This window comes from Ictalurus punctatus, chromosome 2 (genome assembly GCF_001660625.3).
Source record: "Ictalurus punctatus breed USDA103 chromosome 2, Coco_2.0, whole genome shotgun sequence".
NCBI lineage: Eukaryota > Metazoa > Chordata > Actinopteri > Siluriformes > Ictaluridae > Ictalurus > Ictalurus punctatus.
The window spans coordinates 36,562,147-36,587,587 of NC_030417.2; the positions used below are offsets into that span (position 1 = coordinate 36,562,147).

At 41.4% G+C, this 25,441-nt stretch overlaps 1 protein-coding gene across 1 annotated transcript in view; it reads right to left on the reverse strand.

Annotated features, from left to right (window-relative positions):
* LOC108274698 (C1q-related factor) overlaps positions 1–21,513 on the reverse strand; it is a 44,801-nt gene extending 23,288 nt beyond the window's left edge. Inside the window, exon 1 of the mRNA XM_017484970.3 lies at positions 20,779–21,513. Within this exon, the coding sequence (XP_017340459.1) occupies positions 20,779–21,351 (573 nt within the window). The 5' untranslated portion in view covers positions 21,352–21,513. The remainder of the gene's footprint in view (positions 1–20,778) is intronic.
* Positions 21,514–25,441: the final 3,928 nt, after the last annotated feature.

Genomic DNA, 25,441 nt, shown 5'->3' on the forward strand with positions numbered 1-25,441 from the left:
TTTTTCTGTAAGTGTAGCAGCAATGATGAGAATACAATGTCTTTTTTTGTTTCAGATCTAAAAACACCAGTAAATTTAAGAGTTTACTTCAAAACTATCTGAACATGAGCCATGTCTCAGATTTCCTAATACTTTTACTGCAAGTATTGTGTTCACACTGGGCAACTCAACACTACTGACACCCTAATGTTGAGTTGACACCCTAATGAAATACTAGAACTGCAACAGAAATTAAATAAATAAATAAATAAATAAATAAATAAAAATGTAATGCTAGGTCAGCATTGTCAACTTAGTGACTCACTAAATTGTTTAGTTAACTTATTTTCACTTCTTTTTGACTTTCTGTCATCATGGTTTCACGCTAGACTTTTATTTCACTTTTATTGTTTATACGTGTTCCCATTTTTTTTCCGTTTTTAATCATGTTTTTGCCATTTTTCGGACCCACCTGGATTATTCAGATACTTCTCCTCTATTCAAGAGAGCAGCACTTGGCTACCACACCCGGTAGTGTGTCGGTGGACACACCAGCGGAGCTACGGAGGCACAGCCGAGGGACGAGAGTGGGTGCGAAGGTTAGGGAGAAGCAGGAGAGAAAAAGGAGATTCAAACCTTGCCTTCCATCATTTGCATCATTTGAGATTGCAGCACTGACAAGCAGCCAGCACGAGTACAGGGAGGCCAGTTTGTTGTGTTTCATGGCTAACGGGGAACATTCCTTACTCTTTGGTCGAGCTAGCTGGCTTCACACTAGTGCGAGCAGACAGAGGAATACAGAGCGGTAAGAACAAGGGAGGAGGTATAGCCGTCTTCGTTAACTCAAAATGGTGTATCGCTGGACACATAACGGTGAAAGAGAGCATGTGTACTCCAGAAATAGAGCTGCTGGCTGTGGGGATGAGACTATAATACTTGCTCAGGGAGTTCTCTCACGCTATTGTTGTGACTGTGTACATTCCACCATCAGCAGCGGCGGCGCACGCTTGTGACATCAACCACTCCACCACTGTGAAACTTCAGATACAACACATGAGCGCACTCATGATAATCATCGGGGACTTCAACCATGGCCCCCTCTCTAAAACCCTAACAAATTTCACACAGTATGTACAATTCAAAACAACGGAGAATAAAATCTTGGACCAGCTGTATACCAATGGGAAGGGGGCGTACAGCTCCACTGCGCTCCCCCCTCTGGGCAGATCAGACCACAACCTGATCTATCTTTCACCTGTGTACAAGCCTGTAGTCAAACAGTAGCCCGTCACCACCAAGTCTGTTAAAGTTTGGTCCCGTGAGGGCGAAAATGACCTGCAGGACTGTTTCCATACCACAGACTGGGACCTGTTCCTAGAGGACCACGCGGAGGATATTGAGGGACTCTCCGATCATATTACGGATTACATACGTTTCTGTGAGGACAGCGATGTACCCACAAAGAAGGTCCACTGTTTTTCAAACAACAAGCCATGGATCAACAAAGACATTAAAGCCATCCGAAACAGAAAAAAGAAAGCATTCATGGCAGGAAACAATTGGTCCAAAAGGACTGGCAGAGGAAAGCCAAAAACAGCACGTAGTGGCTAGAGGGCAAGCTAAAAAGAAATAGTGGCAAAGAGATATGGGAGGGAATGAACAGTATTACCGTGCTTAAAAATTCTAGTCTGGCCATGGAGGGACGCCTGGAACATGCAAATGAGCTAAACAGGTTTTTCAGCAGATTTGACTCAGCCCCCATCCCTGAGGCTCAAAAGGACAGTCATGCACTCCTGATACTGAAGACAATACAGGAAACATCACAGACACAGGCACCCCAACTACCCCCTCCCCTTCCATCAGCTAATTCATAACATCCAGCCACGTGAGACGGGAGCTATCCAAGCTCCGAATCAAAAACCTATGGACCCAGACAACATTAACCCCAGGCTGCTCAAGGCGTGTGCCACACAGCTTGCAGGTGTGTTTCAACACCTTTTCAATCTTTCCCTATGGTTGACAAAGGTGACCCAACTTTGGAAGACCTCCTGCATTGTTCTGGTGCCAAAAAAGGGTTGTCCCAGTACCTTAAATGACTACAGACCTGTGGTGCTGACCTAACGTCTTGAATGCCTTTGAGAGACTGGTTCTGCAGCACCTGAAGCTGTGAGTGACTCCCTCGATCCTCAGTTTGCATACCAGGCCCAAATCAGTGTGGACGATATACAACTCTGACTTTAGCTCCACCTCCAGACATTCTCTGATGACTCCTCCATCGTGGCCTGCATCAGTGAGGATGAGGAGGAGTACAGAGGCATGGTGGAGAGCTTTGTCAGACGGTCTGATGATAACCAGCTTCAGCTCAACAACCGGCAAGACCAAAGAGCTGATAGTGGACTTCTGCCAGAACAGAAAGGAGTGCACATTAACAACAAACTGGACTGGTCAGAAAACACTAAAGCTCTCTACCGGAAGGGACAGAGCAGACTGTTTTTTCTTAGTAGGCTCAGGACCTTTTATGTGAGCAGCAATCTACTGCAGATGTTCTATCAGTCTGTGGTAGCCAGTGCCCTCTTCTTTGCTGTGACATGCTGGGGAGGTGGAATTAAGGCTGCGGAGACTGACAGACTCAATAAGCTGGTGAAGAAGGCCAGTTCTGTTGTTAGCCAAAAACTGGAAAATCTGGAGATAGTGGTGGAGAAGAGAATGAGAGACAAAATCAGGTCCACTCTGGAAACCCCCTCTCATCTACTGTATGTTGATCTGAAGCAGATGGAGAGTCACAGGCTCATCCCCCGCAGGTGCAAGACGGAAAGTTTCAGATCTTCCTTTGTGCCGACAGCCATCAGACTGTACAACACCTAACCACTCCCTCCCTTGACTTTACTACACTACATATATGTTGCAATATATTGTTGTAATATGGGTACCGTATTGTAATGTTTATATTGTTTACATATCACTATTTCATAGTATTGTTATATGTCTATATTGTTATACCGTACAGCTGCTATATGCTATTTTAGCAGATATTAGCTACTGTACTGCAATCAACATGGAGCACTCACAGCTAAGAGAGCAGGTTTTCTGACCACCAAACACCAATCACTGATCACCATTGTTCCCAGCCACCAATCACTGACCACTATTGTTCCCAAACACCAATCACTGACCACCATTGTTCCCAACCACCAATCACTTATAGCCATTGTTTCCATACACTAGTCTCTGATCACCATTGTTCCTAAAACCTATCACTAATTGCCATTGTTCCCATCCACCAATCGCTGATCTGCATTTTTCCTTAACATAAATCAGTGACCAAAATTGTTCCCAACCACCAATCACTGACCACCATTGTTCCTAAATACCTATCACTATTGTTCCTAAAAAACATAAAATAAATTATCACTATTGTTTCCAACCACCAATCATTGAGCACCATTACTCTGAACCACCAATCATCATTACTCTGAACCACCAATCATCATTACTCTGAACCACCAATCACTGATCACCATTGTTCCCAACCACTGATCGCTGATCTCCGTTGTTCCCTAAGATCAATCACTTGTTACCATAGTTCCCAACCACCAATCACTGATCAACATTGTTCCTAAAAACCAATCACTAATCGCTGTTGTTCATAAAAACTAATCACTGATCGCCATATTTCCCAAACACCAATCATTAACTGCTATCGTTCCCAAAAAAATAATGACTGGTCACCTTTGTTCCAAAAACACAGGTTAGCTGTTATGTCTGTAATTAACTGGAGTTCCATTGAAACATTTCACAATAAAAAAATAAATAAATAAAAATTCCTAAAAAGTCTGTAAAAAAAAATGTGAAGAAATCAGTGTTTCCATGTGCTTCCACCCTGGAAGATGATGTAGATTAGTCACAAAAGACTATGAGACCCACAGTGTGCATCTGAAAAGAGTGCCAAAAATCCGCAGCTGCCTAATAAAGATTTAACATTTGAGGTTCATTCATCTTCAGTAAGTGCTTTATCCTACTCAGGGTCGCGCTGACGTCTGATGTTGCTTTCGTTAATTGAGAGAAACTTTTTTTTTATTGTAGTCTAAACAGTGCATGAGATAGATGATGAAAACTGTGACTCTGAAATACTACATCCCATGTCGAATTGTGATAAATGCGAGCTAGCCGGCTAGCTCAGGGGCATTTACGATTTGTATATTTAAAGATCATGGTATTTTTAATGATTAATGGAACGTAAAAAGGTTGAGCAGATGTTCTCTGGGCATCGTGGTCATTTCTCAGATATTTATTATTCAACATAGATTATATTCACCGGTTTAAAATTTCATGTTCAGGGACACTTTAATGTCCACCTTCATCTCCGGTCCACAAACTTAAATGAGCCCATTAAGCTACAGTTCTACAAACTTTTGATTCGAGCCATGCTTTACAAAAAAACAAAACAAAACAAAACAACAACAACAACAACAACACAGCCCTAATGGGAACATCGTTCATCTCACAAGCTATATAGGAAAAAAAAAATTTAAAATCTTTGGAATCGCACAGAGCATCCTGGAATATGAATCTTCATGAAGTCTGTAGCTGCATGAGGATGGTGTGGAGCGTCGACCGAGCTCTTCGGAGAGTAGATTTAGTGAGTTAGGGAGGCCATGTGTGTATTACAATACTTATAATCTCAGATTGATGGAGTGGCCTCCCGTCGTCTCGGCTGCGTAATGAGGAGTGCGGTAATTGTGGTCTTCGGGGGGAAAAGAAGGAGAAAGATGTGGAGAGGGAATGAGGGATGGATAGAGAGAGAGAAAAATAAAGAGAGAGAGAGAGAGAGAGAGAGAGAGAGAGAGAGAGAAAGAGAGGGAAGGATATTGCTGCGCCATACATTTTTCATGAATTGGCCTATTCATCAGGAATTGCTGGCTGGAGAGTCGTTATCATATAGTGGCACTTGTTTATTTCCAGAGGTGAATTAGGTGTTACACACACACACACACACACACACACACACACACACACACACACACACATACACACACACACACACTATTGCACAGAGGAACAGCCAACCAGTGGCATCCGTGTGTATGTGTGTGTATACTGTATGTATATGTATATACACAGTTTCTCACAAAAGTGAGTACACCCCTCACATTTTTGTAAATATTTGATGATATCTTTTCATGTGACGACACTGAAGAAATGACACTCTGCTACAATGTAAAGTAGTGAGTGTACAGCTTGTGTAACAAGCTGTCCCCTCAAAATAACTCAACACACAGCCATTAATGTCTAAACCGCTGGCAACAAAAGTGAGTACACCCCTAAGTGAAAATGTCCAAATTGGCCCCAATTAGCCATTTTCCCTCCCCAGTGTCATGTGACTTGTTAGTATTACAAGGTCTCAGGTGTGAATGGGGAGCAGGTGTGTTAAATTTGGTGTCATCGCTCTCACACTCCCTCATACTGGTCACTGGAAGTTCAACATGGCACCTCATGGTAAAGAACTCTCTGAGGATCTGAAAAAAGAATTGTTGCTCTACATAAAGATGGCCTAGGCTATAAGAAGATTGCCAAGACCCTGACACTGAGCTGCAGCACGGTGTGTGTGTGTGTGTGTGTGTGTGTGTGTGTGTGTGAGTGTGTGTGTATATGTTAACATTCACAAATGTGCTGAAAAATCATTTATTTTGCCATTTCTGCCACTGCACTGTGGATTTATTTATTTATTTTTGTATTAACTTCAAGAGAAACAGAAGACTGTCTGGTGAATGAAATTATAGTTGCTATGACGTAATTGTGAACAGGAACTAATTTGTTTCGCGGATGTAACTTTAAAGGTATGATGCGTCGTTCTAAATAAAAATGAATAAAAACGTGATAATTGTTGACAAATTGCTGTGGTATAAGAGAAATAAAACACTTGGGAATGTGCTGAAGCTAGCTAGATGAAAGCACGAAGGACAGAACCCTCACACCTGGTCGCGTAGGGTGTGTATATTTTCGCCGTATAGTTTGCGTCCTGATCCGTGTTTCAGTCTGTACGGGATTACACCGAGGTTTTATTTTTGTGTTTGTTTTTTTTAAAAAAAATATGTGCGGCACAACTTGTGAGTTTTTTTTGCAGAAAACTACTTGCATTTGGTGAAATCGCAAAGACCTTTTAGCCGTACTCATGCTCGACGCACGTGAATCGAAGAGGGCTTCGGCTAAATGATGACGTCACATGACACGTCTCGGGCCAAATCCGCAGAAGATCTGCTGTAATTCTGAAAAATCACAAAATCCTGGAGGGACTGTTTTTTTTGTTGTTGTTGTTGTTGTTGTTGTTTTCTTTCGGATAACTTCCCAGCTAGTTAACGTTCCTCATAAACTTGAGATAATATGATGTATGACGTACGCTCCGAGTGAATATATCAATGTTACAGCATTGCCAGGCCAACTCACGAACACTGAATCGTTTTTCTTTTTGATTCAGTTTGTTTCCTGACACCATAATATTTATATATATATATATATATATATATATATATATATATATATATATATATATATATATATATATATATAAAACAGAAATCTTACACACTGCCGCTTTAAAGTTTATGGACCTGTGGATAACCTGGCATGAAAAGTTCCGTTAATTCAAATTCCTTCAAAGGATGGAGATCCAGAATTGGACATGACAGTCTGTGTGTGTGTGTGTGTGTGTGTGTGTGAAACAATGTGAACTGATGTGTGTACACGTGTATGTGTTTACATGTGCTCATTATACAGAGCGAACCCTCTCATGAGTCAGCGTGAGCCGAGAACGAATCAGTCAGGCGTTTATTTTAGTGCATATGCTGTGAGTAGCACTACCACACACACACACCCACACACACACACACACACACACATCAATGTGTCTCTGTACATACACCCAGCATGCTGCCTCCCAGGAACTGCGGTTTGACTGATGTGTGTGTTTGAAGAGCAAGGCCAGCAGCTCTGAGCTGTGACTTTAGGATTTTCTGCTGCTCTCTCATAAATGAGGCTTTTCCTCGCTGCTCCTTGCTTCCCGGCTTTGACGTGCTCGGCATTTCCATCCAGCCCGGACAAGTCCTCCGCTAATAACCTGACAACACCCAATTACAGTGTCCTTAATGTTCCACTCCACCGAGTGGCAAACGCAGCGTCCAATTAGACAACAGATCAGGGCGAAGGTCGTGGCCCCACCTCCTCGCCGGCTGATTAGACGACAGAGCGAGTGAGAGACTCTTAAACAACCAGTTGTTAAGAACACTCCATAACAATGGAACTTTCTAGGCTTATCTGCCAGTTATCGCTTAATTAGACACCAGTTTCATTTCAAAAACTTTTTTTTTTCTTCCTAGTAACAAACTTTTCTCTCCACTCTGAGGTCGGATACTATTAGCTATTATCTTTCTTCCCCCAAATTCAGCAAGGCGCTTGGCGTGGCTTATATACCGTTTAGACATGCCTATAGCTTTAATATTGTATGTAATATGTATGGTTTATTATATCATTTATATGACATTTATATTAAGGTCAGGACTTTAAACATGAACTTCATTCTTCTTTAACCGTTCTTTGCTAGAACGTCTCGTGTGTTCAGGGTCGTCGTCTTGCTGTGCCGCAGGACCCGCTTTCTCTTGAGATTCAGTTCACGGACAGACGTACTTTTGGAAATTTTATTTTAGGACTCGTGTGAAAAGCTGATGATGTTTTAGGTCATATTTATGCAGAAATATGGGAAATTCGAGAAAAAAAAAAGGTTCACAAACTTTCAAGCATCACTTTACATAGAAGCCTATGAAAGGATCTAGAGGATATTTCTCACACTTTATTAGTCGGAGGTTTAAAATACAGCAAACTTTTCAGCAAAATAATGTCATTAAACGTATTGTTTTTTCCATTATAAAAGTTCTATAAAGAGAATTTGTATTGAAAGAATTAGGTTGCCTAAGCCAGTACTGTACAATCCTGTTATTATTATTATTATTATTATTATTATTCACATTTTATTCACAGCTACAATTGTGCATTGTCTCTCTTCTAAGAATGTAAACTGGAATAAACTAGCGGGAAGCTCATGTTTGCTCGTCAGTTTCGTCCTTATGGAAAAACAACAACTCTTGGATAACTTCACATACTTCAAAAGATCGTGATGCTACGACAGTTATTCAAGCCATACATATCTTGCTCTGACGATCTCCTTTTATAACTGCTGAGGTGTTCTGAAACCCAGGTTGCTTTGATAGCGATCTTCAGCTCGTCTGTATTGTCGGGTCTCTCGTAGATTCTCGGTGGGGTTCGGGTCAGGCGAGTCGGCTGGACGATCGAGCACAGTAACACCACGGTCAGTAAACCAGTTACTAGAAGTTTTGGCGCTGTGGGCAGGTGCCGAGACCTGCTGGAAAAGGAAATCTCCATAAAGCTCGTCAGCAGATGGAAGCATGAAGTGATCTAAAATCTCCTGGTAGACGCTGCATCGAATCTCGACTCGAGAAAACACACTGGACCGACACCAGCAGATGACCTGGCAACCCAAATCATCACCGACTGTGGAAACGTCACACTGGACTTCAAGCAGCTTGGATTCTGTTCCTCTCCAGACTCTGGGACCTTGATTTCCAAATGAAACGCAACATTTACTTTCATCTGCAAATAGGTCTTTGGACCACTGAGCAGCAGTGTTTTAATTTTTTTTCAAAATTGCTGTATTATAAATTCTTTATTCGAATATTTTTGAGATACTGGATTTTCCCAACATCTTATTTCCATGAGCCGTAAGCCGCAACCGTCAAGATTAAAACAAAACAGGCTCGAAATATTTCACTTCATGTGTAATGAAGTTCCACTTTTTGAATTAACTTATGGGGGGGAAAAAATGCACATTTCCCACGCTATTCAAATTTTTTTTGTATATATTAGTTCATATTATATATAAATATTTACGCGTTTGTTTTTGCGGATGCGCAAAAAAAAGCACTCGTAATTAATCCGAAACGGATGATCCATAACAAAATCTCACTTGCACTGGACCTTTACGATGTCTCAGAGTTACTCACTGCCTTTAGGCATATTGTTTTAATTATGTTTAATTAGAGAGAGACACACTGAGGGTACATTGGGTTAACAACCGGGTTTGTTAAATTTCATGGACTGCTTCTTTCAGATGAAAGTATTCGGTCGCTGTTGTAAAGTGCCGCGCGTTAACATTAAGCCGATGTTAAACCGGAATAAATCTCTGTACTGTTCATGCATTGCAAATGTAATGACTTACATGTTGAAGAGGAAAAACATGTATCCGTTATTATACTGAAATGTACTGTAGTCAACTGAAGTCAGTCTGGCATTTACAAACCGCAACAGATTTCTGATTTTGCTGACGTGCCTGCGCCAAGAATTTTTTAAATACGTCCAGAAAAGAAAGAGAAATAATAATAAAGAAAGAAATGACCGGACGCTTTGAATCCTATCGCTGTATTTACAGTGCTTAAGAGTCCGAACAAAAGATAATCATCTTGAATAGTCTGCTATATTGTGAAATCAATTATCAGCACGTGCGTATTTGCATGAAGGGGTAAGACGGAGATGAGCAGAAGGGTAGTTGGATCGTGTCGCTTCGATGAGCCGAGAGCGTGAGCCTGCAGGAGAAAATTCACCGGAGACGGAGTCTGGACGCGCTCAGCTATAATGAAGTCCAAACAGGCTTGCGAGGATTAATGGCAATATTAACAGAAGGAACAGGAGGAACAGGAGGACGGCTGCCAACGCCGCCTGGCTCCCATTCAAGGTTTTTAATTATGATTAAGCAGCCCTGCTGGCACAGTACAAGTGTCTCTGCTTACACCTTTGTCTTTTCCTTTCTCTGTCCCTCTTTACCTTACTGTTCCCCCAACTCAGGAAAAAGGATCCGGCATCGGTTCTAGCGCCTGCGCCTCGACTTTGCAGAAGCGGAGGAAATGCAGAAGACCTGCAGAAAAGCAAGACAGCTGACATGTGGAGCCGGAGGAAAGGAGGATTTTTTATTTTGAAGAATCTCTGGCATGGAGAGGAAAAGAAGTGTTCACAAATAAGCATGCGGAGGGGTGAAAGCGGCGAGTTTGGAAAGAGGATAACGCAGCTTGAAAATAGATGAAGAGGAATCTCTACAGTATGTGGGTGTCTTTCTGAGTGTGTGTGTGTGTGTGTGTGTATAAGAGAGCGAGAGAGAGAGAGAGGGGGGGTTAGAAACTGAGAAAGTATCCTAAAGTCAACAAAATCTTTTGAAATTTAGGGGGAATGAAATCCAAGTGCAAGACCTTTAAATTCACAGTCATGAGCTCTTAATGAAACTTGAAGAGTGCAAATCTCAAATCCTACGATATACAGTATGCACACACACACACACACACACGCTCTAACATTTACATTTGCGCTTTATATTCTGTCTAAATACAACCAATAGCATGCTACAAATCTAGGGCGCAACGAGACACGACCCTTTCTGTGCTGTTACAGGAAATGAATCGACGACAGGGTGGTGTGATGAACCTGATATAAAACCATAATGAACTTTCTTTTACTCTCACACTATCCGTCGTTCCCCAGATGAGGACGGGTTCCCGTCTGAGTCCGGTTCCTCTCAAGGTTTCTTCCTCGTATCATCTCAGGGAGTTTTTCCCTCACCACCGTCACCACCGGCTCGCTCGATACGGTTAAACTCACACGCTTAAAATCTCTATCCCGTGTTTATATGTTTCTGTAAAGCTGCTTCGAGACGACGTCCGTTATTAAAAGCGCTACACAAATCAAACCGAATCGAATCGATTGATTTGAACCTGATGAACGACACTGGAGTCGATCGTTTTCCTGTAACGGCACGTCCATAAGTGTTTTCTTCCTCTTACACAACAGCGATTTGGCCACGATTAGACTTTGTATTTGCTGAGGAACGACACTGTATAGTTTTTTTTGCTCTGATTAGAGTTATATTTAACACATTGTGATGTCTGCGAAAGGAGTTTCAATCACAGCAAAATCGAATGATACTTTCGGTTCACACTACACATAAAACGAACCCCCCCCCCCCCCCCCCCCCCCCCAAAGAAAAAAATAAAATAAAAGTCTGCTGTCGGACATGTAGGGTTGGAAAGTTCTAGAAATACAGCGGCAAAAAAAGGTACACGTCTAAGTGTGCCTTCAAATGACAAAAAAAAAAAGAAGTCCAAATACGAATTTCATTGCACACGTACGAAACCACACACCAGTACGACGTGTAGTGTCTTTCGAGCGTCTTTCGACGGTCCGTGACATAAAAATAGAATTTTAAAATGGTTTATGTAAAATTCTGTTTTTTTTTTTTTTCCGTCACAGATAGTCGTGATTATTTCTATACAGGTGGGAAAACAGGAAAAATATATATTTTTTAAACATGATTTTTACAATTATGTTCTCTCATTAGGTTATTTCATTGGTCATGCTTTGAATGATTAACAAATGTTTTTTTTGTTGTTGTTGTTTTTTTTTTTAAAAAAGCATTAAATCAAGGCGGAGTGTAGCATCCTTTAAGTAAAGCTATATCAGGCTTTCCCCAAGAAAACGAATACCCATTGGGGTATAGGGGTTCCTGTACTGCCGTGGCTGTTGTGCATGTTTCCTGCACAGCTCAATACACTCACACACGTCCCAAACAACTCAAGAGTAAACTGTTGCCACTCCATCACTAACCCCCAGAAGACACTGTACTTGCATTCGTATCTGTTTAGGGTCAAACAGAAGCACACACACACACACACACACACACACCGCAATGCAGAGACAGCAAATATGGGATGCCACACTTTCCTACAGGACCTACACACCTACACACACTTCTCTCTGTGGCTGTTTAATTAGTGAGGCGGTAACCACTTTATAAAGATTAGCCGCCTCTTCGGGGGGTTGGGGCGGAGGTGGTTGGGAGGGGGCGGGGATCGTGTCTAGCGGGTGTGCTTTAAGTGTCTACGAGACAGATCTCAGGGGAGGACATGCAGTGCCTCTGCCAGACGCTGTTTTATAACAGCATATGGTCTAACACGCTTACTCGTTTCCGTTGAAAAAAAAAACCCAACGCAGTAATATCCACACACTCGTTTTTTTTGCACTGACTCTGCTGTTCCTTAATGCCACGGCTTTGGCACGCCGACCCAGGCGCAGCAAGAACAAACACAGCAAAAGACTTAAAGCAGCAAAACGTGAGGCAGCAACGTTTTCCGACAGTGACGTTATCACTCAGGGCCGAGTGCACAGTGGGGCAGATTTGAAATTTTTAGAAGATATTAAAGATCCCGTCATGGACCTTAATGGTTTGCGAATGATGGAGAATCTGCATTTTGATCAAGAACAAATTGCAAACTGATGACCTTTCCTAGATCCACTTTTACTTTTAATCTACCCAGGAACTGTTTAAAACAAGTTCCACTGGCAATCGTGACGCGCATTTTGTCGTCGTTTTGGAGCACTCTTGCGTATAGATAACCTTAAAGCGAACGTATTAATACTGAAAACCACAAAACTTCCATTTTGATTTAAGGGATCTTCCTGAAAGACTATCGAAGAACGCTTAAGGGTTCTACTTTCAACTTCTCTGAGGTTTAGTGTACTCAATACTGCTATGCAACGGACATGCTTAGTTCATTTCAGGCTTTACTCCCAGAATTTAGCTCCACCCCTAGCTGGTACACATCTACTCAACCCCGCCCACATTTCCAAAAAGGCAACTCAAGAAGCACGCGCAGCTTCATTTTAATTCCTGTACAAAGTGAGTCACTTTTTGCCTCAATCTCATCGGCTGAATTTTAAACGGGTTCCAATTTCACTCGTGATGCAAAATCCAAGCACAATGCTTGCTAGGTAAAACGGCACTGCTCTCTCCGGAGTAGGCATGTAATGTGATGCCAGTCTGTATCTGTTTAGTGCTTCAAATATTCTTACGTGTATCTCTTTTTTTTGGATTTTGACCTGATGTGGGCGTGGCCTAAACGATACAACTACACCAAAGATGTAGAGGTAACCCAACAATTATAGTTGGTTTCATTTAAATATATATATATATATATATATATATATATATATATATATATATATATATATATATATATGCAAACTAGTAGCCTCATTGACCAGGCAGGTACTAAGGATTGTCGCACTTTCATGTTAGTGATTGTTGTCCTTATTTGAGCATATTTGAAAACTCGCCTGAAAGTAAAAAGATTCCAGGTCGAGTGTCTTTTTCGATCCTGATGTATACCTCTAGTGCCCTGTGCACCTTGCTTTTTTTTTTTTTGTATAGATATATTTATGTATCGGGAATATACATACAAGTGTGAAACATGCAAATGCCCTATAGGAGTATCAGCACATTCCCGTTATTCATCATGACAATTAACAAAAACTGAGAAAACTAGAATCAAATCAAAATAACACACACACACACACACACACACACACAGTCCCATTTCACATGGTACATTTGTTACATCATTCAAAATCATTTGGTATTGCTAAAGGTAGAAATACAATAATAAATGATAAAAAGTGAATGAGAATATAATAAAGTCCTGAAGTAATAAAGGGGTAGGTTTTCAGGAAAAGGAATTCAGATAGAGTAAAGTTTGTGGGTTTTTACCAAACAGAGTACAATACTTCCTCTGAAGTACTAATAGGATAAGCTTTCTTAAGAACAATGTTCCTCTGCTCCTGAGAGGTGAAGCAGAAAAGCATTTATCCTATTGTCTGGAGTTCGAATCCCGCATGGCTCGGAGTCCAAGAGAGCAATTCTGGTCCTACTCTCAGAGAAGGAAGGGTGGCATACTGTCTCTCCTCTATCTATCATCAGCGACACTTACCAATCATGGGTGTTTGTGAGCTCATGAGCGGCAGTGGTGGCTTGGTAGTTAAGGCTCTGGGTTACTGATCGGAAGGTCGGGGGTTCAAGCCCCAGCAATGCCAAGCTGCCCCTGTTGGGCCCTTGACCCTCTCTGTTCCAGGGGGCGCTGTATCATGGCTGACCCTGCGCTCTGACCCCAACTTCCTGACATGCTGGTGTATGTGAAGAAAAGAATTTCACTGTGCATATGTATATGTGATCGATAAAGACTCATTATGTATGCGAAAGTGTCCAGACAACGCTTTCCGCCGAGTGAGGGCTGTAGCAGTATTTATCAGACTCGTCGTGTCATGGTTTTGAGAAATACACTTGCAGTCATTCCACAGTATGCCCTATTGCATAAAGACCGTGTGCAAGTACAAATTCCCTGGCACTCTGCACTTGTTCATATAGCAAACGATCTCTGAAACCTGCACTTAGTGGATCTGGAAGCACTTTTTATTTATTTATATATTTTTTTAACTCGCAAGACATAGATCAAGAAAACCGCACTGCTAATATGTTTATATAAGCCAAAATGTTTATATTAGCTAAAGAAGTGCTGAAACTATCCTGCTTACACATGCCCTATAGTACATGGTGAGGAAATTCAGCTGGAGTTCGGAAGACTGTAGGCAGAGAGGCCAATCATACACACACGCTACAAAAATCACCAGGCTTTGGACAGCACTGTGAATTCAGCATGGCTAAAAGCACTCACGCAAGTGTCCGAATACCGAAGCCTGCCTTTTCCTCAGCAATAATAAATGCGGCTTGGGGGCTTGGGTAAAATGTAGAAGCAGGAAGCATTTCATCATTGAGAAAACCACTGTTTCAATTTATTCATCTCAACCTGCCGAATTGACCTCAGTGATTAGACCTCAGTATGATTTGGTCAAAACTCTATATTGATGTAGTCATACTGTATACCTGGAATTCATTCATATATATATATATATATATATATATATATATATATATATATATATATATATATATGCATACATATAAACACTTTTGATGCTAAGTTTTAAGATGAGCCTGATTATTTTTCAAACCACAATGATTCACATGTTGGACTGAGTCGATGCCGTGATTCAACCAAACCCCCACATCATCTGGAGCTTGGACAAGATGACCACAGCACAATAATAACTATCCACCCTTGCACATGAATCTTTATAATTAACACTTCACCTTCAATGGTGTTCAATATTCTGAGTTTTTTTAGTTTAAACTTCTTTCATCAACATGTTGCTGTACGTTCACTTAACTGGTTAACGGTTTCCTACATTACTACAACAATGCTGATAGTGGTGCAGTGGGATTTATGCTGCATTTTATAACCAAGTAGGAACTGGAAATTTCCGACTTCCCGGTAGTCTAAGATCGATTTGAACGGCTCCCCGATTCGAAATTCCTATTTGTAGGATATCTTGAGAGCTCCGACTTCTCAGAGTCTCAGAGACATCATTTCAACATGGCGGTGCTCATAGTGCAGAGAGAGAACGACAAATAACGGCGTGATGTCTTTAATCACTGAGCTACCACTGCGCCGTTCATCTTCACCCGAAGAGACTGATGCAGCAGCACTTTAGTGATTTAGTCTGTCAAACTCTGCTCAAACAGTTCAGCTTCCAAAGCGGATAACGCTAATACCGCCGTCAACATCATCACTCTCGTCATCTTACAGATCACTAGCTATCTGAGCTGACTCTCTAGCATAACTGCACGAGTGAGAAAACGAAGCTCGTGCGATACTGTCAGGTCAGCGCAGAAGACAACCACTAACTCCTCACAGGACAACCGAAAATACAACAACCAACAAATTAGCAAACGCGTCACGAATACTTCAGTATAAACACGTTTAATGCGTTTCACGTTGTGGTTTTCGTTCAATGAGACTCATTGACATACATTACAATAATCATATTGCAATGACTACTCTCAGGCCAATATGGATAAAGTCTCTGTTTTGTCCTTCCCACTGCACTGCCTCTTCCTCCGTGCTCTTTAATGACTGCCAGCCCTTTTGAAAGTGACATTTACTTTGTGGAAGTCTGACTGTTTCTCTGTGAACTCAGCTGGAATCTAGCCCTGAAATATTGCCAGTCTGGCCAAAGTCCTTGATGCCAAACTGGAAACCAGCAGTCTTCTGGTAAATGACACAGTATTATGTCCAGGGTTTTAGACCTGACATGGTAAAAAGTGGGTACACTAATAGTAGCACTACCTAACTTTATATATATATAAGACAAACAAGACATTATTATATTGGCTTCATATGGATTTACTCGAAAAACCTACAACAAATGGTGGCAAATGGAGTAAAAGGTCTGCTCCCAGGGTTGACCGTTACCACCCTGTGCCACTTGTGGCCACACCCCTGTTATTTTATAGTATTTAGATTTATACCTAGCATAAATGTATATTTAACATCCATAACAACATACCCTAACAACACAATTATTCGCAATCCTAAAACATACTTTGGATTACTTAGGATGTTGTGGGAATGACGTTTTTTATAGCTGCTGTAACATAAGTGATAAAACACAGTAAAATCCCTAGAATTGAATTAACACCCGGACTGTTCATTTGTGTCCAGTGGACTTATATAAAACACTGTACGGTGTGCATTCAACCCTCTGGGTGTTAAATCAACACTGGGGGATTTTGCTGTGAAGGAACTAACTTGTTTCACAACATTAAATGTCACTATAAATGGATAAAAAGTATGATGCGTCATTCTTTAGTAAATTAAAATGGGAATGATTGGCACATTGCTGTAGTATAAGAGGAATAAAACACTCCAGGATATGCTGTTATAGGCGTATCAGTTAATACAGTTATACTGATTAAAACATTCAATAATATTGTATTCCTTCTTGACGAATACAGCCTAGGGCTAGAAGATTTTTTGCTAGTCTGATGTTCTTGCTTGCATTATTGCATAATTTTCCACCAATAACCTTTATAATAATCTTTATTCACCAAGGTTATGCAATTTTGGGCACGTCAACATTAAATGCTCACAATCTTTAACATACTTAGAAGGAAACTGCACTGACAATTGAATTTGACTGAGAGGTCACTACAGAGAGGAATGAAAGGTACATTTAACTTGGTACCAGTAACCCTTTCCTTGTCTGTAGGCTGCTACCGTGAAGGGTACATCGTTTGTACTTCTAATATCCTTTAAGGTCTGATTGTGAACTTATATTTAAAGATACATACTCAGTGAATAGAGGATGGAACACTTATTTCTGAGAGTGTATGCTAGTCTAATATCCATCCATCCATCTATCTTCTATACCGCTTAATCCTTTTCACGGTCACGGGGAACGTGGAGACTATCCCAGGGAGCATGGGGCACACGGCGGGGTACACCCTGGACAGTCCATCGCAGGGCACAATCACATACATACTCACACACCCGTTCATACACTACGGACACTTTGGACATGCTAATCAACCTACCATGCATGTCATTGGACTGGGGGAGGAAACCGGAGTGCTAGTCTAATATGTATATGTAATATATATAATATAAGTATGGTGCTTTGAACATAGCCAAAACATGCTCTCTCTCTCTCTCTCTCTCTCTCTCTCTCTCTCTCTCTCTCTCTCTCTCTCTCGTTATAACAATTTCAGTTTTGTGTTAATACAGAATGTTAATGAAAATGTGTTGGTGAAAAGTAGTTGGGCGGGGGGGGGGATCTTGTGGGGCTTTATCAGAACACATGTAGCCTTTAGTAAAGAAAGGATTTTCTATTTATTTTCCCTAATTAGCTACATGAATACATAAAAACAAACGAGAGCTTGCAAGGTTGAAAATCTGCTCTGGCACTGTAATGGATAATTAATTCCACCTAACACTAAAGTGTGAAAAAGAGTTGCGAGCAACTGGCAGTGAGAATTTGATGCAAAAAAATAAATAAATAAAAAAACAGGGAAAAAAAATCATTCTTTTAAAAAAAAAATGCGTCCCTTTTTTTTAAAACGCTATTACTTCCATCTAAAAATATCAATCTATGTGTATGTAATTAGAAGAAGAAATGACTGAAAATGGTCACAAAGATTAATTACTAAATGCATTTAAAATACTTAAAACTGAAGCCTGTGCTCAGGTTTTATTTCTGAACGTGTGGATCAGATTAGTGGAAACCGATTACACACTTATTTCTGCTCACACACACACACAACAGTACATTAACGTTTACAACTCTTAGAAAGAATGCTTAGAGTGTGTATAAGTCACTCGGTCATGCAACTTTGCTGTAACTCATTGAGCACCTACATTTCACAGTCAATCGAGTTTTCTTACGTGGTTATGCGAGCAATACGTCATGCCCTGAGATTGCGTGTGAATTCAATTCAACACGTGACACGTGACAATGAATGAATCGCGTGAGAAATCATACGTGAATATAAATGAACTGCTTAAAAAAAAAAAATCATGTGAATATAAATGAATCGTACAGAGGAAAGCATATGCGAATATAAATGAACCGTATCGGAAAAACAATCACGCAACTAAAAAAAAAAAAAAAATCATACCGAAAAAATCTTATCTAAAATGTGTAAAAAATCTATTGGAGAAAAAGCTTGTTAGCTAGCTGGTTATTTTTTTGTGAGTGTGTGAGTGTGTGGGTGTGTGTGTGTGTGGGGGGGGGGGGGGGGGGGGGGGGTTAAGTTGTGTAAAGTGCTAGCTAATTAGGTTTCGTAAATTAGCTTATTCAATTAGCTAGCTAGCTCGGTTTTATAAATTAGCTTATTCAATTAGCTAGCTAGCTCGGTTTTATAAATTAGCTTATTCAATTAGCTAGCCAGCTCGGTTTTATAAATTAGCTTATTCAATTAGCTAGCCAGCTCGGTTTTATAAATTAGCGTATTCAATTAGCTAGCCAGCTCGGTTTTTATAAATTAGCGTATTCAATTAGCTAGCTAGCTCGGTTTTATAAATTAGCGTATTCAATTAGCTAGCTCGGTTTTATAAATTAGCGTATTCAATTAGCTAGCCAGCTCGGTTTTATAAATTAGCGTATTCAATTAGCTAGCTAGCTCGGTTTTATAAATTAGCTTATTCAATTAGCTAGCCAGCTTGGTTTTATAAATTAGCTTATTCAATTAGCTAGCTGGTTAGGTTTTGTAAATATGCTTGTTAAATCAACTAAGTGAATTCTGTAAATTAGTTTCTTAAATTACTAGCTAGCTAGTTTGCTTTGTAATTCCGTTTGTTAAATCAACTAGCAAGTTAGGTTTTGTGAATGAGCTTTGTTAAATTAGCTAGCTAGTTTTGTTCGTCGCTAATGTGCTAATGTGTAATGAAACATTATATAACCAGAAAGCCAGATTCCATGCTTGGAGTTGTAATCAGATCTTCTCACCGATTAAATGTTTGTTGTTTACTTGAGTATTAAGTGTATTAAATATATAACCTATAGCCAACTTTTTCACTTTCACTCAAGCAGATTTCTTTTTCCTTTTTTTGCTCGGTATCCTATTTCTCCTTTTAACTGGCTATGACTTTGACACACTACCCATCCATCCATACATCCATACATCCATCCATACTTTCACTTGAGTACAGTTTCTCAGTACTTTTTTCTCCAGAGCTGGCAATAAAGTAGAACAAAACAGCACAAAATGCTTGTTTTAAAAAGTCTCAGCCTATAAAAGGGTTCTACGGTAAGACAGCGTGACAAATCTTTACGCCACGCATCGACTCAAGGATCTTTTCGGGATTTCTATTTCCAAACTTTCCTATTCAGTTAATGCAATGAGCGCTCGTGCAGCAGGAGATTCACGCACAGCTCACGAGCGCTCTGTTATTACCGAAAGAGAGCTCAGCCCGCGTGCTGAGAGGCGAGGCGCGAGCGCACGCCAGACGGGACGCATTAACCCAGCAGCAGGAGCCCGGAATAGATCATGCACATGACACTGATTCGGTCAGAGTGACTTAATGTGCATCAGACATACCTGCAGAGTTCATCTGATACACCTGACAGACGCTGATGAGGAGGGGCACATGTAACGCGTTTGGAGTTGGAACTGACATTTTTGTGCGTCTCAGAGAAGACGAGGTTTGATGACCACTGATGCAAAGAAAATATGCACATGCATGCCGAAATCTCACTCCCGGACATTCGGCATGCATTCAATATGAAGTGATACTGATAAAAGAGAGAGGTTGCACCGCGCACGAGCTGGTACTCCAGTGATAAACCCAATAATTGCCCCTTTCCTTTATGAAAAATAAAAATCAAATAAAAATGTGATTAGACCACGCCGCCGGTTCGACGAGACAGACACGAGTTATCGCAGAAAAATCCAAAAAAAGAAGACAGACTCTGTAATGACTTCTACATCATTCTACAACACTGAGTTCTCGCGCGCCCAAAAAAAAAGAGAAAGAAAGAAAGTACAAAAACAAACCATTAGAAGAAGACCGCACGTGCTTAGGTTGCATTAATAATGCACAATCATGACCGTGCATAGAATAATATAGTAATGCATAGCTGAATAACAATTTTTTTTATATTGTATTGCATATTACAAAAAAAAAAAAAAACCTTTTCAGAGTTTTTAAAACAGTATCTATTGGTTTATTTGTTGGGGGGGGGGGGTGCTTAGGCTGCCTCGTGCAAAAGTCAACAACAATATATGACTCACAATGTTATATTGTATTACTAAAAAAAAACACACTTCTTTTACTTAGAAAGTATCTATCACTTTCAAAATCCTTTCCATTATAGCACAATAATAATAATAATAATAATAATAATAATAATAATAATAATAATAATATGTTAGAGAATAAGAGAGGGAGAGAGAGAGAGAGAGCACGTGGCTAAGAGAGAACAAGTTCTGGGCAAAAATAACTACTTCCTGTCCACTCTCACCTGTCCGTTCTTGCACAGGTCAGCCCACATGCTTGTGCCGTCGCCTCCACGCATTAACACATGGTAGATGAAGAAGTAGGTGCCAGGCACGCTGCAGATGAACTTTCCCGATGCGCCATCATAGTTGCTGCCCAGGTTGGTGACGACATCATCGAATTTGAGGATCTCGTAGCCCTCGTGTGGGTTCTTGAGTCCAGCATAGAAAGCAACACGTGGTTGTGTGCTGTATGTCACCGTGCTGATAGCTCCGTTAATGCCATTTGTGCCGCGGTCTCCTCTTTCTCCTCGGTCCCCCGGGGGCCCCATCGGACCCGGGGGGCCTGGCTCCCCGGGTGGCCCCGGAGGTCCGGGTTTGCCCGGCCGTCCCGGCTTCCCCTGTGGCCCCTGGACGAGCGTGGAGGGTGGCGGCGGCGCCTCAGAGCCTGTGCCCGCTGGACCTGTCACAGCACTTTTGCTGCTCAAGTAAGGGTCACACACCATGTGGCAGGCACCCAGCATCTCATACTGGCCAGCGTCAGTGCTTACGGAGCTCACCAGCACTGGGATGAGCACCACAAGCACCAGGAGCAGCATAACACCTATAGCCGCCGCTGCCAGGCTCTTCCTGCCCAGACCGAGGCGCGGGAGCGGCTGGGGGGCCAGGGTCGCTCTGGCCGGGGCGGAAATGGTGCCTGATGTGAAGAGCCTAAAGCCAAGAGGAGTGTGTGTGTGTGTGTGTGTGTGTGTGTGTGTGTGTGCGTGAAGGACTGAAAGGACAGCAGGACACAGCTAGTATCCTAAAAAGTGCCTTGAAGTGTGTGTGAAGGAGAAGGAGACCAACATACACACACCTGCCGTCACTTTCCTGCGTCTGTTCGTGGATGGCTTAGCTGCCAGCGCTGGACTGAAGTCTCAGACACCTCCTACATCCCCTCACACACAACTCCTCCCCTAAAAAAAAGTCAATCCCAAGGTTCAGTCGAGAGAGTTGCAGGCTGTGACGCAGGGTGGAGAGCGAGAGGACAAAGTGAGTGCGAGTGTGAGTGTGAGAAGAGCGGCAGATGCAGAGGAGGGGAGGAGAAACCTGGGCTGTTTGCAGAGGCAGAATCACAGATCGAGAGTTTTATACTGACCCTCCCCTCCGTCTTTCCCTCCATCTGTCCCTCCCTCCCTCTGTCCCTCCTCTCCGCTCAGACTCAGTCACATCCCCACAGCCAGATAGCGGAGGAGAGGAGGACATGAGAGAGGGAAGGAACAAAGTCAGATGAGAAGAGGAGAACTGAGGAGACGAGAGGACCAGAGATGTGCGTGTGTAGGAGCAAATATAAAAGATGTATAAAAAAAAAAAGGCGCAAAAATAAAACGGCAAAGCAAGATGTAACGAGACAAGGAAAGAAACTGTGCAAAAAAATAAATAAATAAATAAAAATAGAGAACAAAGCATCTAACGCTTATTAATATAAAGTGCTTAGTGCACAGGGAGGTTCTCTGATTTATTTATTTTTTAATTCAGAAGACCTTTTGTCATATTTGGTGAAGTTCTCCTGATATTCTGGTAAATCTCATCCAGGCATCTCTACTCCCCAGTTGGCTATAATATGTGTCGGGTGTGGCTTTTGAGCACTTTTTAGATTTTGAGTTTCAAAACATCTAGCTGCAGCTAACCTCCATCAGATAAAACCTCTTGCCAAAACCTTTAAACGACAACAATCTCGATTACAGAAGTGAATTCTACTAAATTTAGGCGTTTTTGCGCCTATTGGTTACGTCTGCAATTCCTATTCGACTCGATTTAAAAAAAAAAAAAAAACAACTTGAAAAGGCTTCCAAAGTAAGGACACTCTTACTTGATATCTAAAGCGACATACAAGTGAGGAAGAGCAGACGTGTGCCAAGGTTGGACTGGAGAGACCTGCACAGAGCCCTGACCTCAACCCTACCGAACACCTTTGGGATGAACTGGAACGCCGCCCGCACCCCTCATCCGACATCGGTGCCTGACCTCACTAACGATCCTGCGGCTGGACGAGCACAAATCCTCACAGCCATGCTCCAAAATCTAGTGGAAAGCCTTCCCAGATGAATGGAGCTTATTATAAGAGTAACGTGGGATTACATCTGGAATGGGATGTTCAGGAAGAACATATGAGTGTGATGGCCAGATGTCCACAAACATTTGGCCGTGTAGAGAATTTATACCATGTGTATATTCTAATGAGTAAAATGTGACACATAATATTTCAACCCGTTTATAAACAAGTGTTGTTTTAATTTATTTATTTATTTATTTATTTATTTATTTTTTAAAAAGGACTGATTTTTATGGTTTTGTGACAGATTGAAGGAAAAGTCTGAGAACATTGTTCCTCTTTGTGATCTCTTATGCTAGACCCGGTCAGTGCCGTGAGCCTCCTAGTGGCAACATAAGCAGCATTGTTCTCATAGTCACCTGCGCACTTTATGTACATCTGCATGATTTAAAGCGGCATCCATGAGAAGGCACGTCAGAGTCAGAACATCCCCGTCTATCTGGTTTCCAAGTTCGACTCGAAAACGTTTACCGATGTCATGCACAGACGAGGAGTAAGTGAAATATTAATATCTGAATAATAATAATATCACGAATACACATTTGTAGTGTTTATACAGCTTTTAAAGTAGTAAACGTATTACTTCCAAGCATGTATGTGGATCAGTGATGGCTTGGCGGTTAAGGAGCTGGGTTATTCGTCGGAAGGGCGTTGGTTCAAACCCCTGCACTGTCAAGCTGCCACTGTTGGGCCCTTGAGCAAGGCCCTTAACCCTGTCTGCTCCAGGGGGCGCTGTATCATGGCTGACCCTGCGCTCTGAACCTAACATGCTGGGATATGTGAAGAAAGAATTTCACTGTGTATATGTGATTTGTAAAGACTCATTATTATGTATGTGTGACTTCAGGTGTCACCTCTACCTATACTGTAGTTTAATTTCTTCCTTCTTTTCTGTCCTTCAACCACCGATACATTTTTCCGGCTCTGAAATGGTTCCTTGCCATCCTGCCTTGGGTTTTGTTTTTTTGGGGGGTTTTTTTGTTTTTCCTTTCTCTCTCTCTTTTTTTTTTTTTTTTCTTTTTGAGCCGTCTGTCCATCGATCTTGTGTTTTGATTGCATTAAGGGTCCCGTGTGAAAACAAAATCCATCTGTGATGACCGTGTAGGACAGCTGACATTTTTACACTTGCGGCTGATCGATGGGGCGGTTGCTGGCGAAAAAATAGTACAGTACTGTCGGAGCAAGCAGACGGACTTACGAAGAGAGAAAAGCTGTTAAACCGGGTCAGGAAATGAGGATTACAGGAAGATTGGGTTGAGATTTTAATGTGTGATGAGACAAGTCTTAATGTCTATGGAAGTGTTATATCGAATATATTATATATATATATATATATATATATATATATATATATATATATATATATATATATATATCATATTATAGTTCTTTACACCACAGAGCTGTTAAATTCTCGATCGGTCAGAATGTGTTGATTAATTGTCTATAACAGCAGTCCTGACAGTAGTGACAGTACATAATCATAATTCTTTGTATAGCAATAGCTTCTTCACATTCAATAGACCGGACACGCCACGTACACGAAGAATAATAATAAGAAAAATTCAAAATGCCTTGTTAAGTATATCATTATTGTTACGGTGACACTTTTTTTTGTTAGAAATACAATGTAAAGCGTCCCTCCGTCACGGGAAAAAAAAAAATCGAAGGATGGAGAGTGTCGTGTTTTGCAGTTTCTCAGAACAAACTCAAGAACCTTCTGCATACAGCGCCCGGTGCGAGGGTGAAATCCCTGACGGCTATAAAGTCTGGCATCTCATTCTTTAATAAATAAAAATAGTAATCATTGGTATATAATAAATAAAACGCTTCTGGACACGCTGTTATTAGAAAATATTCGCAATACTTCCAGGCGATGACGTCGCTTTATGCGTCAAGCCGCGTCACACCACCCCGTCGTTGATTATTTTCCTGTAACGGGACACCATGTGTGAGTTTATTCCTTTCATAATATATTCATAATGGGGCAGGAATTGAAATGGGCATTTTTTTTTTTTCCCTTCAAAGTTTTTGAATTATGACTGTGCTAGACACGAACAGAAGAAACGACAGAGACAGAGTGTGTAGGAACGATGGGGAGAGAATGTATTAAAAGAGAGATGATGTAAGGGTCAGATGGTGAGCGCAAACTGTGCAGAGAGGACCAGAGAGGACGGTGATAATGAATCAGCGAAAGGTGGAGATCAGCGGGGAGCTGTGGGTGGGCGGAGAGAGAGAGACAGAGACGGAGACAGAGAGAGAGAGACAGAGACGGAGACAGAGAGAGAGAGAGAGCGAGAGAGAGGGAAAGACAGTAGAAGAGGGACAATTAATTACATTTCTTAACTCCGTGTGCCACAGTCCTAGAGGTAATATTTGTCCATGTCGCATTTTTATTAGCTTTGATTGGCTAAATAAAGAGGAAGTGAGGGCCATGTGGTGACCTTTAGTGATTGCAAACAATCACACAGCTCAATTTCAGGCAGGGATGAGAAGAAGGTCCTCTGCTATACCTACCCCATCCATCTCTCTCCCACACTCAACGTGATCAGCTGGTCATCAGAAATACAGCTGAGACGAGTCTCAGTGTCCAT